General features: G+C 36.4%; 1 protein-coding gene across 1 annotated transcript in view; it reads right to left on the bottom strand.

Annotated features, from left to right (window-relative positions):
* GPC5 (glypican 5) overlaps positions 1–17609 on the bottom strand; it is a 790871-nt gene that overhangs the window by 408413 nt on the left and 364849 nt on the right. Inside the window, exon 5 of the mRNA XM_061133190.1 lies at positions 12799–12924. Coding sequence (XP_060989173.1) covers positions 12799–12924 — 126 coding nt within the window. The remainder of the gene's footprint in view (positions 1–12798; positions 12925–17609) is intronic.

Genomic DNA, 17609 nt, shown 5'->3' with positions numbered 1-17609 from the left:
GATGAGCTGACTTTCAGGCAACTTCCAAAACTTGAGACTGATTTCCTTTATGATTCTAAAACTCTTGAGTTTCTTATTCAATAGCCCAAAGATTTATAACCTGAATTCTTTGTGGTTCCATTACATATAAAACTGATTAAAGATAGAGCTTTGAAAGTGGATTATACGAAAAAATACTCAAAAAATAATCTGCATTCATTTATCTCCTAAAAGGGAAAAAATTAAAATATTGCTTTATTTTAGTTATGAGTAAATGAAATCTTCAGAATAATGAAATACATAATTATATTAATCATATAATTCAAAACATAAAGGTCAGTAATTAAATGTTACATTAACATGCAAGTAATTTCAAATCAAATTTTAGAAATGCATTTCAACAATATCTAGTAAAATTTACTCATTTGTTTTGAAGAATGTATCCGAAAATAAGGATCTTGATGGTTGGGCAAGAGAATATCCTAACTGATGGGCTATTTTCGTAAAATAAATGAGACTACACTGAACTCTATTTGAAGAAGAAAGTATTATAAATAAGTGACTGTTCTCTTTCTGGCAGTTTTTATAAAATATAATAAATCATTCACTGATTAATTTGTATCCTGTGATATGGAAGGAACTAGACTAAGAAAAAATATGTGCCATCTTTATAGATAATCAAACTTACAGCTATTTTACTAAAAAGGGAATAGTTTTTCATTTCTAAGTTCAATATGAAAATGAAGGATAAGTAAGAAATTGCTCAGGGTACTGTAAGTAATATAAGAATAGGCTTCCCAGAGCCCTTGAAGACTGCTGCTATTTGCAATAACACAATCTGTAGTCACAAGTCTATGGAACTGTGATGAAATCTGTACCCCTAAAGAGATAACAACTTCTGTGCCAAACAGATGGGAAAAGGTCCTTTAGCTTTCCACGTCAGTGAACTTTTATCTTGTTCTGTCTTATTCTTTTTTTCATCTTCCTCTCACATAATCTCTGATGGAAGCAGGTAACATGTTAAAAATAGCTTCCTCGTACCATGTCAATCCGGTGAGAAACTTAGACACACAGTAATGACTGATGTTCAAGCTCATTTTGTTTTAGTGATTCTGTTTACAACATGTATTTCCTTTGGGGATTCAATGGATGAAGAGAAATGACTTTAAGTGTAGCAGCCTTAAAACTGTCATTTCACCAAAACAATCTGTTGTGTGATGTATTTATATTTAGCATGGCTTCAGACATTTATTTCCAGCCAACTGGTAGTTCATTACAATCAACTTTAAGACAGTGATTGACTATCTCCAAACAACTGCTTCAGAGTAAAATATTTTTCTTTTATCTTTGCAATGCTTTTATTTTGTATCTCAACTTTGAGTTCTCCCATGAGAAAACTGATGTATGGCATGGGTAAGACAGATCACAATGCGCCAAAACTGGAGTATTGAAACTGCCTATTATGATATATTTTCTCTACTTCTATCCTCAACGAAATAATCTTATAAACTAGTAATAAGGCATATCTCCTACTTCAAGCCCAAATCCCTAATATTAATTTTACTGACCCATAAAGTAACCTTGTTTTCCTTTGTTCTCTAACGTCTTTGTTTTCCAAATGAACGTCTTCTGATCCACAATAGAAAACATTCAATGAGGAGAGATCAGTGCAAAAGTGTTTCATTCCTACTGAAGTAAAGGAATATAAACTGTTCAATAAGATTGAATAGTTTCTGAATGTTTACTATATGATAGCTAGTATTCTAAATTGTTATTGTGGGTAATATTTAATTCTCAAATATGAGATATGCACTATTTTCAGTCACATTTTAAAGACTGAAAACTGATGCAATTAGAAGTTAATAAATGAGCTTTTACTGGTTTTCTGAATGAATGGCTACACTATATTGGACATGGGAAAGTTTAATACACAAGTAGTCAGGACACACCTGTGAAGCTTAAATGCAAGTGTTGAGAAGTAGAAGAGATACTCTGAAAGGTTACATGCAAATGTAAATAATGCAGTTTAAGAGGCCACCAAACTTAATGCATTTGCTCCCATTCTTTGTCCTGCTTCTAAGTTAGCTGATTAAACTTCCATCCAGTCTTAGTTACCCTCTAAACCATTCACATTTGTAAACCTTGGATAAGTGATGTTTTCCTCTACATCATAATCTAAATGAGAGGGCTCATATCTGCCTTGTCTATTCACTGTATCTACATCATCTACAACAGCATATGTGACAGAATTGACTGTTGACAATAAAATTTTTATTATGCCTTATTATAATTTTTATTTACTGTGTGTGTGTGTGTTTGTGTGTCCAGTCATGTCCGACTCTTGTGGACTCATGGATTATAGCCTCCCAGGCACCTCTGCTCATGGAATTTTCCAGGCAAAAATTCTAGAGTAGGGTGCCATTTCCTACTCCAGGGGATCTTCCAGACCCAGGGACTGAACTGCATCCCTTGAGTTTCCTGCATTGGCAGGCAGATTCTTTACCACTAGAGTCACCTGGGAAGCCCAGTTCTATTTATTATGTTTTACACCACCCTTATGGCAGAAAGTGAAGAGGAACTAAAAAGCCTCTTGATGAAAGTGAAAGAGGAGAGTGGAAAAGCCGGCTTAAACCTCAACATTCAGAAAAATAAGATTTTGGCATCTGGTCCCATCACTTCATGGGAAATAGATGGAGAGACAGTGGAAACAGTGTCAGACTTTATTTTGGGGGACTCCAAAATCACTGCAGATGGTGACTGCAGCCATGAAATTAAAAGATGCTTACTCCTTGGAAAGAAAGTTATGACCAACCTAGATAGCATATTAGAAAGCAGAGACATTACTTTGCCAACAAAGGTCCGTCTGGTCAACGCTATGGTTTTTCCAGTGGTCATGTATGGATGTGAGAGTTGGACTGTGAAGAAAGCTGAGTGCCGAAGAATTGATGCTTTTGAAGTGTGGTGTTGGAGAAGATTCTTGAGAGTCCCTTGGACTGCAAGGAGATCCAACCAGTCCATCCTAAAGGAGATCAGTTCTGGGTGTTCATTGGAAGGACTGATGCTGAAGCTGAAACTCCAATACTTTGGCCACCTCATGTGAAGTTGACTCATTGGAAAAGACCCTGATGCTGGGAGGGATTGGGGGCAGGAGGAGAAGGGGACGACAGAGGATGAGATGGCTGGATGGCATCACTGACTTGATGGACATGAGTTTGGGTAAGCTCTGGGTATTGGTGGTGGACAGGGAGGCCTGGCATGCTGCCATTCATGGGGTCGCAAAGAGTCGGACACAACTGAGTGCCCGAACTGAACTGATAAAATTTTCAAACACACACAAATACAAAAAACACCCTGTAGCCATAATACACCTTCCACGACTATCTACACACATATACAGTATATACATATATGTGTACTTAGTTGCTCAGTCGTTTCCAACTCTTTGCAACCCTGTAGACTGTATCCCACCAGTCTCCTCTACCATGGGAATTCTCCAGGCAAGAATACTGCAGTGGGTTGCCATGCCCTTCTCCAGGGAATCTTGCCAACCCAGGGATCAGACCCAGGTCTCCCACATTACAGGCAGATTCTTTACTGTCTGAACCACCAGAGAAGCCCATATACATATATACATTGCATATTTAGTGTGATCATCTTTCCAGGATTCAATGATTGATTTTAAAGCAAATTTCAGACATCATCTCATCTCATCCATAAATATTTCAGAGGTTATTTCAAATGAATGAATCAAGACCCATATCATATATTACCCGTTTTATTAAATATTTTTCAAATCCTCTCAACCAAATGAGATTTTTCCTTATTTGAAAGTCTGTTGGATTTTTTTATGTCTCACTTATTTAACAGCATCTGTCTTGGTGTTCATACTGTGAACATGTTCTCTACCTGTGTTTGGAATTGAAGTCCCTGACGTGGGGACAAAGTCTTACTTACCTTTGTATCCCATTTCAAGCCCACTGCAGTATTGAAAATGGAATCTAGTTTCCTGTCTTCTACCCCCCAGTTCCAAATACATGTAAAAGGATGTGAAAATAGCATTTTTTCTGTTTCCATTTCAGCTGAGAATAAGACAACTGACAGCATTCCAAACTGAAGCACTAGGCTTAAAAAACAAATGGCTGAAAACTGGTTTTCAGTCTTTCACCCTGATGTCCACCTTAATTGTATTAAAGAACTGAGGTTGAAGAGACAAAAGGAGAGAACTTTTTGAAGAAACTTGTTAGACTGCTGTGTCATCCCCATATTCATTCATGCTAAGTGAGAGAGGCTGAGGGATCCTCATAAATTGAAGGATTAAAAGGACTAGTAGTTGATCCATGCCTAAGAAAATGGAAGGTGGCCCATGTTTGTAGTAGAAGCTACCTACCTAATAGGAGAGTAAAGAGAAGCTACTCTGCTGAATACAGGCTGTACTTCTACCAAAAGCAGGAGACAGAAGCACAAAGTTTCTGTGGCCTTGAGTGGACCATGAGGGAGAAAAGAATCCCACCAAGAGATCTCAGCAGAAAGAAGCCAGAATTGACCATGAGATAGAGAAGACCAGGGGGTAGGCCTTGTCCTGAACACACAGAGGCCATAGAACATCAGTCTTAATACCTGCCAAGCTAGGGATCATTAAGGAGAGAGGCAAAATAATCAGCCAAAAGAATATTCCTTTCTCTTACCCCTTTTCTCTCACTGCTGCCTCGGTGTTCCTCCAGCTCCAAGCTGGGGGAGTCATAAACATGAGCTGGAGGACAAGGAGAAGTCAAGGTGGGCATGGGGACATGGAGTGCTTCACCTCCATGTAGGTACCTCCAAGACTGAAGCAATACCTCAGAGGAATGGGGAGAAATGGCCACTTTAAGTGAAGCTCCAATGATCAAGTCAACCTAGAACCTTCTTTTGCTGACTTTCTATGGGCTGAATTTAATTACTGAACTGCTGAATTTAATTAGCAACTGCTTATGGAACTAATGACAATTACAAATCCTTCAGACACTAGTGACCAAAAAATCTTTTCAGAATTGGCTATGATTTATTTCATTCTAGTGACAGGGGAAAGCAGCCTTCAGAGAGGGTTTAGTGAAAGTTTCCGTTTCACCTTTGTGTTCCAGCTACCTAAACGTAATGATTGTGTACAGCATAGGGACAACTGACTATTAAGTCAATAAGCCAGTGAAGAAAGATTCAAAAGAAATTTCTCAGTTTGAAAAATGAGACACCGTGCAATTATTGCCACCTTAATGGAGCATTTCTTAGAAAACACCAAAATGTGTATATTGACTTGAGAACAATGGGTATTTTCCTAGGCTTTAACACTAGTTTGAAATGTCAGAACTTGGAGCAAAGTTGACAAAATGAGCATCCTCTTGCTACCTTTTCCTATCTTATTTTCTATAGAACTAAACTGTAGAATAACTATTTCAGGCACTACCATTTAAATAAAAATCATCTGCCAAGCAAGTGTACTGTAGTAAAATGTAAGAAGATTGTACACAGTCAGGAACTCTGCACATTTTACGCTCATTTAGAACCTAATACATCAGTCATACCATTCTTTGTCCATTGACTCCAAACTGTGTATTCTACAATGAAAGGAATTTAACAGTCTCTTATATCTGGGCTTCCTGGGTGGCTCAGTGGTTAAAAAAAAAAAAAAAAAATCTGCCTGACAATGCAGGAGAAATAGGAGACACAGACCTAATCTTTGGGTTAGGAAGATCCTCTGAAGAAGGAAATGGCAACCCGCTTCAATATTCTTGCCTGGAAAATTCCATGGACAGAAGAGCCTGGTGGGCTACAGTCCATGAGATGGCAAAGAGTCAGACAGACTGAGCATGCACACATGCACATATGCACTCTATAGTATATCTAAAACCACACTTTCTATTCCTGCCACAAAAGAGCAAAAATGTTTCACTTCTTCCCATACTGAAGAAAGCAGACTCAGAATTTTGACCTTGGGTGCACCTTGACACTTTGATCCACCACTAACCCAGGTGCCTCACCTGTGATAAAGACAATCATACCTAATAAATCTCTAAGACAGGAGCTTTCCTCAGTTCTTCAGACTGTGGTTTCATTAACATGTCTATGGAAGTGCACAGAATGACACAGGCATGATACTAAGGTTAAGTTAGAAAAAAAATCAGTATCCAGAGTCAGCCATAGATAGGAACTCTTACGATTCATTTCTTTTCTTCTCATTTTTCAGACACTCAATTTCATTTTGGAACCATGTATGACTCACCCAAATGTTATCACCAAGCCACACCCCCAAGTCACCAAATCTCTTCTCATATTAAAACATTTATAAAAGTTTTTTCCACAGAGTTCTGTTAGCTCTAAAAATTATTGATGTGTTCAATGATACCAGTCTTGGCCTCTCAGATAATAGAGAAGCTGTGTTATAAAATAAATTTCAGTAGATAAGAAGATATATGACATATAAATACAAAATGTATTACAGGAATTATGGTGAATTTAGAGGTTACAATAAAACACAAATGAGGGGGTTCACTTCACTAGGACTCAGAAAAAGAAGTGGGAAGTTGTTTGGAATTAGCAGATGGAAACTATTATATATAGACTGGATAAACAACAAGGTCCTACCGTATAGCAGAAGGACCCATATTTAATGTTCTGTGATTAAACTATAATGGAAAAGAAAATGAAAAGAATATATATATATAAGTAAATTACTTTACTGTATAGCAGAACTTAACACAACATTGCAAATCAACTATACTTGAATAATTTTTAAGTGAGATTTTGGCAAAACTGCATATAGAGTTGTATGGAGAAAATCATTTAATTTAAAATTATTCCATATTAATGGAACAGTGGAACTATCAAGGTTCATGGCAGATTGCTGTGATGGAGTACGAGTGGGGATGCCTCATAATCACTCATTTTAAGTGACCTCCAATTCCAAACCAAGTAAGATAAGCCAAAGGTATGATAACAATGATGATTATTACAAAGGTGTGCTTCAATATTATCAATCCGATTGAATATGTAGAAATTGCAAGGGGTAAAAAATAGAAAACAGGCTGGTGTTAAGTCATAAAGAACATACTGCCTTTGTATAAGCAACACAGGAAAAACAGCCAGTTGTTACATTAGTACAATCCTGAGCCCTGCATGGGTTTAAAATGTAGTCTGTGACATTTGGAAACTAAGTTGGGTGTTTTAAAAAAAAGAACATATAATTGAATGTAGGAAAGTCAGGAAGAAACAGAAAATTTGAAGATGAAGTAGTTTTCCACATAAATAATGGGTAAAAAGGGGGGGAAAGTGAGGTTAAAAAAGTCATGGTCAGGAAAAATGTCATTTGATGGAAAGAAAACTGATAATAGATAAGTATAAAATCTCAGATTTTTTAAGGTTTTATATTCTTTTCTGATTTTTAAAAACTCAATTATAATATGTTGACATGGGGCACCTTAGCATAAGAGTTCAAAAAGAAAACACTGTGTTAAGAAAGTAGCATTACCCAATCCCTCTGAGTCTCCCCAGTGCACCAGCAGTGCACTACAATGTTGTAAAGTAATTAGCCTCCAACTAATAAAAATAAATGAAAAAAAAAATAAATAAAAGCATCAATTCTTTGTGAAAAAAAAAAAGAAAGTAGCATTATAGAACATTAACTACATCAAGATGAAGTAGAAATCACATGGATTATTTATTTTAATAGAATACTTAACAGCTATTGGCTAGTTTAAGAGTTGCTGCGGAAGTCATAAATTCCTGGAGATCGAAGGAGAGTTACTGGATTATCTATTAATCAAAAAGGAAAAAGAAACCCTGGAAATTAAGCAGCTGTCATCTGAACTTCAGTACTCAGAAAGACAAGTGCAAGCCTTCAAACAATCAATTTGCAATCACAGGGAACTCAGCACAGAGTAGGCACTGGCAGGCCTTTCAGAGAACATTTTTGTGTCATGAAGAAGAGATGGGAGGCAAGATATAGAACTATGTGGATTTTAGTGATAGAGCTTCATCATTAATCAGGAATTCCTTGAGCTATGTACCTTGGTGTCTTGATAGTGTATACAGTATGTACACACTCTTCAAAATCATTCAAACTAAAAGAGATTGTTTCATAAATTAACATGCTACAGCTATTTGACATATTTCATCTTCAACCATAAAGTAATTCCACTTCTTTCGATGAGCAAAAAGGTGATTTGACCCAGTTTATAGGCCTGTCATAATATTGAAACAAGCTGTATGGTTCTCCTATTCTTTAAGGCAGGACATCAAGCACATAAATAATGTTATCAATCATCTCCTTAAAAATGCCTCCAGGGGGAGAAATCTTGCCAAATAATCACTTCACTCTTACAATGAATGATAGGCTCAATCTTGGCCACAAATTTGTCCTATTAATGTGTTTGGCATAATTTCTCTAGATTGAATCTGAGAGTATTACAACCCAGCATATAAAAGCAAAATAAAATCCCTACTATCTCCAAATGTGGTATGTGCTGTGTGCTCAGTCATGTCTGATTCTTTGCAATCCCATGGACCATAGCCCACCAGACTCCCCTGTCCATGGAATTCTCCAGGCAAGAATACTGGAGTGGGTTGTCATTTCCTTCTCCACCAAACGTGGTATACATTCACTTAATATTCATTTCTTCAAAATTTGATGGCATTATTTATCTCAGTCAACTTTGGGTCTCTAAAATGGATATTCTATTTGGGGTCTTAGTGTTTTCACACTTAACTTTGTTTTTCTTAAGGAAAAAGCAGCTAATCGTTCAGGATTGTAAAATTCATCAGAACTTGACTTTACATTGAAGCCACTTTAGATAAATTCAGTGGTTCAGTATTAAAACATATCCATTAATTTTCTGAAAAATCTATATCATAAAATTTCTATAAAAGTCAAAATTGGTTAGAAACAAAATATAAAAATAGTGCTTTTATCTCAAAAAAGAATTACAAAAAGAAGAAAATAAAAATGGCCCATAATTCTAACATCACTGTAACATGCTTTCATTAAATATCAATAAATAAATACAATGCAAATAATAAAGCCTCCCCAGTACTTTAAGTATAATAGCAGTTTTCACATAACTGTCCAGAAATATTCTATGTGGAACCAGTATTAGTATTTTTATTTATTCAAATCTTCTGGTAAAGTATTTAATATCCAACTTTTAACTATCTTTATTTAATAGTTATTTGAACTTATTCTGCTTTAGCAAATATAAATATGAATCATTTTTGACTGCCACACAATATTCAATAGTCAATAAACCTTGTTAACCAGATATGATGGATATTTATATTTTAGCATAGACTTTGCACTGAAAAAAATTCCTGATCTAGGTTTATATCAAAAACTAGTAGAGCCATGAATGAAATTACAATTTAAGGTACACATAAGAGTTTTCTCAAGATTGAGCAGAAAAGAGACACCACAAAATCAGCTTACTCTAAAGCATTAGGAAGAAAATTTTGGGGAGAATTCAATGAGGTGATTCTTATGAAACCTTAGTTGAGTGCTAGAAAACAACCAGGCTTGAAAAATGTTCATTTGGGAAGTAGCTTAGAGAGGTGGTAGGGAGCTAGTGTGTGATGCTCATCAGCTGGCCTGGTGAGGCAAGGAGTAGATTGGTGACCCATGAGACAGGGACTAAAGAGGAAAAACATCCTGAAGGAAGGGAAAATGTCAGCTAAGGTGATGAGGTAGAAGGGCTATATGAGGGAAAATTAAGTGAAGTGAAAGGTGTTCACAGGAGAATGGAGTCACACAGGGCTCTTGGAAGCAACTGACAAACAGGAGGCTGGGTGGTATGGAAAAGGAAGACAGGAGATGGAAGCAACTGAGAATAATGAGAATTTCTCTTTCTTTACCAGAAATGTGGATGCTTCCCATGGAGCGTTCTTGCTAAAGATAAGCTTTCTTTATTCATAAACCATGAATGAGGTCTTAAAATATATATCATGTAGAAGAAAATATATATTTTTTAAACTTTATTTTTTTATTGAAGGATAATTGCTTTACAGAATTTTGTTGTTTTCTGTCAAACCTCAACACAAATCAGCCACAGGTACACATACATCCCCTCCCTCCTGAAGCCCCCTCCCGTCTCCCTCCCCATCCCACCACTCCAGGTTGACCAGAGCCCCAGTTTGAGTTTCCTGAGCCAGACAGAAAATTCCCACTGGCCATCTATTTTACACATGGTAATGTAAGTTTCCATGTTACTCTTTCCATACATCTCACCCTATCCTATCCCCTCCCCATGTCCACAAGTCTATTCTCCATGTCTGTTTCTCCACTGCTGCCCTGTAAGTAAATTTTTCAGTATCATTTTTCTAGATTCTCCATATATGTGTTAGAATATGATATTTATCTTTCTCTTTCTGACTTACTTCACTCTGTATAATAGGTTCTAGGTTCATCCACCTCTTTAGAACTGACTCAAAGGCATTCCTTTTCATGGCTGAGTAATATTCCAATGTGTATATGTACCACCACTTCTTTATCCATTCATTTGTTGATGGGCATCTAGGCTGCTTCCATGTTCTAGCTATTGTAAATAGTGCTGCAAAAAACAATGGGATGCATGTGTCTTCTTCAATTTTGGTTTCCTCAGGATATATGCCTAGGAGTGGGATTGCTGGGTTATACGGTGGTTTTATTCCTAGTTTTTAAAGGAATCTCTATACTGTCTTCCACAGTGGCTGAATCAATTTACATTCCCACCAACAGTGCAAGAGTGTTCCCTTTTTCCCACACCCTCTCCAGCATTTATTGTTTGTAGACTTTTTGATGATGGCCATTCTCACCAGTGTGAGGTGATATCTCATTGTAGTTTTGATTTGCATTTCTCTAATAATGAGTGATGTTGAGCATCTTTTCATGTGTTTGTTAACTATCTGTATGTCTTCTTTGGAGAAATGTAGGTTTATCATTGAGTTAAAAATACTATCCCTCTGAAAAGTTTTCCCAAACCATTGATTTCTTCAACAGTATTTCCTATTATACAACCCCCTGACCAAATAATCGAGAGGAATGGGACAAATTGAAACTAAGGCTCTTGAAGCTCTAGAATCGAATGTTTAATATAATGTAATGTTATATATTAAATATATGCATATTCTGAACTAAATCATTCATTAATCACCATGAAATTTTCATTAGCCCTTGTAGAAAAATTAATACACAAAAATGTTCAATTATGGTTTGAACAATGGGAAAAGAGAAAGTATAAGTCAAAGTAGAACTTAATTACTAGATCTTAGTGGCAGAAATCTTATTAACATGAATACTGCAAGAACTCAAAATACTATCCATGCTATGACTACTCTCAGTAAAGGCAAGAAAGATATATTTAAGAATACATTTCAACATCCAAGGAGCATAATGAGAAAAGAGCAGTAGCCATGTCAGCCGAATATTTTATTTAAATTTAATTATAGTTCCTGCCTTCAGTAATATTTTCTGTGAAATCAAAGATTTCTTATGAGATATTTGAATATAAACTATAAGTAATCATTTTACTATATCAGGAATGTAACCTTTAACTATAATGAATATGATCACCCAGAAATAAAGTTTTTATTACATGAATTTATACTAACATTAATTACAGTATATGTTTATCATAGCAAATTGAATTTGCTAAATGACATTTTAAATGAACTCATCACTTTTGTGGTAACTAAACTACCTATCCTTATATGGAGTAGGCGTGTTTATAAATCAGAAAATTTAACACCCTATTTTTTGGCAGATTTCTCAATATAAAATACACTAAAACATTCAAATATAAACACAGCACAGGCCTACATTCTATGATAATCACTAGCACTGGAAAATCAACTAATTTCTGGCAAATTACATGGACCAACACTATGGTTTCAGAGAGAAAATAGGGCTTTCTCAAGCTCAAGAAATTACTTGAGAGCACAACCAGTTATAGGAAGCGAAGGAAAATAAACTCAAAGAAATTCTAGACAGTGAGAAAAAAAAGGTAAAAAAAAATTCACTCCCGAGCTTGAGAACAACTGACAGTATATAAATAAACAATGCCTCCAACAGACATACACAAAAGTACCAGCTCTCCCTATTTCTCTCTCTCTATCCCCACCCCGCTCTCTCACACACACTCAAAGCGACAACTGGAGGAAGGACACATGGACACGGTGCTGTGTGCTAAGTTCTTTCAGCCCCGTCCGACTCTGCAACCCCATGGACTGTGGCCCACCAGGCTCCTCTGTCCATGGGGATTCTCCAGGCAAGGATACTGGAGTGGGTTGCCATGCCCTCCTCCAGGGGATCTTTCTGACCCAGAGATCAAATCCCACATCTGTTATGTGTACTGCATTGGCAGGCAGCTTCTTTACCAGCAGCACCACCTGTGAAACCCATATTGACCCTGCGGTGACATATATCCAGATATCAACGAATCTTTGCCCAGGTATTCACATTTCACTAAATGTCCTCACTTTCTAAATAGTTATAAAATTAAAGTTAAAAAAAAAAAAGATATTTGAGAAACAAGATAGATTGGCTAGACGTTAAGTAATACTTAATAGAAAAAGTGAGATTGTTTAGTAAGCCATAGATGGATACCAAAGAAAAGAGAACTTTCAGAACACCACATAATGCTATCACATTTCTAAAATGTCAAAAGAATCAAATTTTTCTTGGACAAACAAAAGAGAAGGAATTAATGTATCCTCTGACCTGTGGGGCAAAGTTAAAACTGAAGTAACGCATTCAAGAACAGGGGAAAATAAATACGAGGATAAAAGTGGCTGCTCGGTTTTCACAGATCACTACACATAAAATACCTTTTTACTATGTCTTCTCCATTCCAGCATGGTAGTCCATCAGCAGCCTGTAATTCATTGGCACAAAGCTGATCAGCCAGGCCCCCATAGAATGTCCTGTACAGTCGAAGGCTGTTTATAAATTCTCTGAATGGAAAAACAAAGAAAACAGTTAAATGCCAAAATTCATAAGAAATGCCAATATAAATGGCATAATGTTATGCATAATGTTTAGAAGGCAGTTCTTATAATTCTCTACTTATTTTCTTATATTTAATACTTCTTTAACAATAAAGACAAAAAGTACATCTTTTAAAAAATGTATTCAAGTTTATTCTCTTAAATAAAAGTTTTCACTGGGTATGAACTTTATATAAGTATAGGTCCAAGAAACTGTGAATAGTACATACACACGCACAAATACACGTCACTTTATTTAGCTAAAAGCCCTCACTAGTTACTGGTATTTAAACCAGTAGTTACCAGTAGTTAGTGATACTAACTACTTTCTTTTCCATGTAGAAATGTCAGAGGCTTACAACAAACTGACTGACTGCTTACTGATTAAAAGTTTAGTAAGCTTGGGTGATTCTCCCATCTGGGTCTTCTCTTCGGTGTCTAAGGACATAAAGTGATGCATCTTTACTAAATATGAGAGAACTCAGGTATGTGACACACTTCAGCAGCATGAAAATAAAAGTGATTGGAGTGAGTAATGTATAGTACATTTGCTAAGTTATTTTGCCCTCTCATACTGCTTCCCTTTTCAGTATAAACTGCGGAAAGAGGAAATTCAACAAAACGGCAGTTTTTCAATTTAGAAATCCAAGACTTTGGAGTTTTAAAGCCAAAGCTTTGAGGTCTCAAAACCTTGAGTTCTAGCATTCAAAAGACCAAGTCTTAAAGACTTTAGTTTCGAACTTTTTTACATACATAGCTGTTCTGGGGGAAAAAAGAAAACTCACTAGTCTAATCCAGATGAAATGTTCTTTGGACCAAAAGGCAGGGACAGGAGATGGAAATGTTGGAAGGATAGTAAACTTCAGAAATCTGGATGAGTGATTAAAATATAGCAATTATGAAACCACACTCCCCATTGATACTTTTGAAAGAATTTCTTTGAAAATGAAATTAAACAGCAGGGGTGGTTATAAATTATAGCTGGAACAATCAAACTTTTAAAAATTAAATCTAATTTTGAAAACACTAAGCCTCAACAGTTTCAACTTGTAATTTTCTCTCTCACTGGCATTTGAAGAACTAGTGATATAAAACTGCTGTAGTTGTAAAAAAAAAAACACCACTCTGTTGGAAGGATAAATGCAACTTTCAAATATGTAAGATTTGCAATCATAGAGAAAATCAGACGTTCCCATGGCAAGTGTCTGGTGAGTATTTAATCAAACTTTTGAGACCCTGGTTCAATTCCTGGGTCGGGAAGATCCGCAGTGATTTTGGAGCCCAAGAAGATAAAGTCTTGTCACTGCTTCCATTGCTTCCCCATCTATTTGCCATGAAGTGATGGGACCAGATGCCATGATCTTTGTTTTTTGAATGTTGAGCTTTAAGCCAGCTTTTTCACTCTCCTCTTTCACTTTTATCAAGAGGCTCTTTAGTTCTTCTTCACTTTCTGCCTACCCACTCCAGTAGTCTTGGGCTTCCCTTGTGGCTCAGCTGGTAAAGAATCCACCTGCAATGCAGGAGACCTGGATTCAATCCCTAGGTTGGGAAGATCCCCTGGTGAAGAGAAAGTCTGCCCACTCCAATATTCTGGCCTGGAGAATTCCATGGACTGCATAATCATGGGTCAGATACGCCTGAGCAACTTTCACTTTCACTTTTCCTTAGCAAAGCTTGACTGGACAAGTAATAACAAAACAGTCACAGGAAGCACAAATCTCTAACTCATGCTCAGTCAAAAAAAAAAAAGATGCTCTATCTTCTCACTAACACAGTTAAATGATTATCTATATTTTATCGATTTCCTCTACTAGAAAATAAGTCTCTCCTTGATGGCTATGTTCCACTAACTATAATGCATGAACAAATATCAATTCTCATGCTGCAGCTACTAAAGCATAATTGATGAAATTGACTGGTTCTTTCTTAGAGAGCAGGATTTAATGAATGAGAAGATGTGTGACTCCATTCCTGATTTCTATCCAACACAAATGACCACCTGTTTGGAATCGAAGAATCTTCTGGAAATGAAGAGGCCTGGCACAAATGGTTGCAGATGTTGTTGCTATTCAGTCACTCAGTCGTGTTCTCTTTGTGACCCCATGGACTGTGGCATGCCAGGCTTCCCTGTCCTTCATTATCTCCTGGAGTTTGCTCTAACTCATGTCCATTGAGTCAGTGATGCCATCCTACAATCTCAACCTCTGTTGTCCCCTTCTCCTCCTGTCCTCAATCTTTACATCTTTATTTTCCCGCCTCCTTTCCAATGCTTCTGCCATTGCCTTAGCTTAAGTCTTAATCTTTTCACTGGAATCACTGCACCTGGAGGACATACCTCCCATTTGTTCCTTAACAATCACATTCCATCCTCCATGAGATTCATCTATAGAAATTCAAATCTGGTAGCCCACGACTATGCCATTCATTTTCGTAAAGTCATCTATGCCTCTGTATTCTCTACAGCATAAAATCTAGTCTTCTTAGAAAGGTATATAAGACACTCTCTCAATTTCAGCAACCCAATCCACAGTTTAGAGTTCCACAAAAGTGAGATGCTTGTTATTCTCCAAACAAACCTCTATGCCTTTCCCTTCATTCTCTCTGAAGATCATCTCTTAGAAGACTTCCACTCATTCCATAAACCATCAACTATCAACTATATGTCACAAAATACTAAACACTATGGCATACCAAGCTCTGCGTTGGTGCCACAGCTAAACAAAATAGCTCTGCCTTCTAAGAATATATATCCTGACAAAAATCCACAATAAAAATATAGTGTTAGTAAATAGTGTCATATTTGAGGACAGAGAAGGAATCAGGAAATAGAAAGATAACATTTCCATGTTTCATGCAAAAAAAGAAGAAGAAGCAAACAACAAAGATCAGGATGAGAGGGGGTAAAAAGGAAAGAGATCACTGTGTGTTCAGAGTCATATGCAGTTAGTTTAGCTAGTGAGGAGTGTCTTCATGGGAATTATAGTTAAAGGGAGAAGGAGGTAAGATTATAATTAGCCATCTTGATCATCATAAGATGTTTCAGCTTTATTAATAAGGCAGTGAGAGCCATTAAAAGCTTCCCAGCCAGCAAGTGAGGTCATCATCGTCATTGCAGTAATGTGGAAACAGATAGAGACGCAGTGAGGTCACTTAGGGGCCTATGTTGTGCTATTGTTGTCCAGTTGCTAAGTCTGACTATTTGAGAACTCATGGACTACAGCAAGCCAGGCTCTTCTATCCTCTGCTATCTCTGGGAATTTGCTCAAACTCATGTCCACTGAGTTGGTGATGCTATCTATCCATATCATCCTCTGCCACTCCCTTTTCCTTTTGCCTTAGTGTTTCCCAGCATCAGGTTCTATAACCAAGTTGAAAGGGAGAATTATAAGGATAGGAAAAAAAAAAACTTGCCAGTCAACATCAGAGAAACATTAGGAACCTATAATTTACAGGTAAAGTAAAGATGTTAAGATAATAATTGTCTTCCATCAAGTGACTAATGAAAAGACTGTATTCTTTACTGAGGTAAGAAATAAAGGAAAGGTGTAGAGGGATAAATTGGGAGATTTGGATTGACTTATACACACTACTATAAATAAAAGGGATAATAAGATCCTATTACATAGCACAGGGACCTCTACTCAGTACTCTGTAATGGCCTATATGGGAAAAGAATCTAAAAAAGAGTGGATGCATGTATATGTTTAACTGATTCACTTTACTGCACAGCAGAAACTAACACAACATTTTAAATCAACTACACTCCAATAAAAATTAAATTTAAAAAAGAAATAAAGGAAACATCACCTTCTCAGTGTCCCTCACTGTATTAATGGTTGCCCTTATTTTGCTCAAGATTTTCATCTTTCCATGGCACATATTACTTTCTATTTGAGCATATAATGTACTTATTTATAATGTTTTATCATTTCTTATCTGTCTTCCACACTCCAATAAAAGATTGAAGTAGGCAGGGATTGTTGGTTTGCTTTGTTCACCAATGTAGCAGTGGTGAAGGATATAGACACTCAATAAGTAGTTATCAAATTAATAAATGAGTGAAAACTATTTAATAATTCATTCCATTCTTGACATGTTCAGTGCAAGATTTTTTTTAAATCCAGAAAAAGAAATCAAATAGAACTGTACTTTTCAAACTTAACATTTATATCATCTGAAGATCTGGCCAAAATGTAGATTTGGATTCAACAGTTTGGGAGGGGGCAAGTTCCACGATTCTACATTTCAAAAAGGCATTGAATGATGTCCATCTTATAAGAACCATGGATACCGTGGAAGTTTGTTGTCAGATATCTGGACCAAAATTGGTGGACTGGATGTGTGATGCAAGATTCACCATCTACAGAGGTGGTAACTGAAGTCATGAACATGAATAATATCTCTCAGGCAAATAATACACAGTCAGAAAAAGCCACAGGGACTCAAAAGTAGGAACAAATGGAAAAAAAATTCAATGTTAAGAGTTATGAAAGCTAAAGGATGAGAAAATTTTAATTTAGAGAGATTCCTTCAGTGTAAAATGACATTATGAAAAATAGACTAAAATGTTAAAAATGTGTTCTGTATGTGGTGACCATAATTGTTTCAGACTGAATTGTTTCCATCCCCAAAATTCATATGTTGAAGCCCTA

This window comes from Dama dama, chromosome 30, assembly GCF_033118175.1.
Source record: "Dama dama isolate Ldn47 chromosome 30, ASM3311817v1, whole genome shotgun sequence".
NCBI lineage: Eukaryota > Metazoa > Chordata > Mammalia > Artiodactyla > Cervidae > Dama > Dama dama.
The sequence above is the reverse complement of the archived record's forward strand: the minus strand, read 5'-3'. Positions and strand labels throughout refer to the sequence as shown.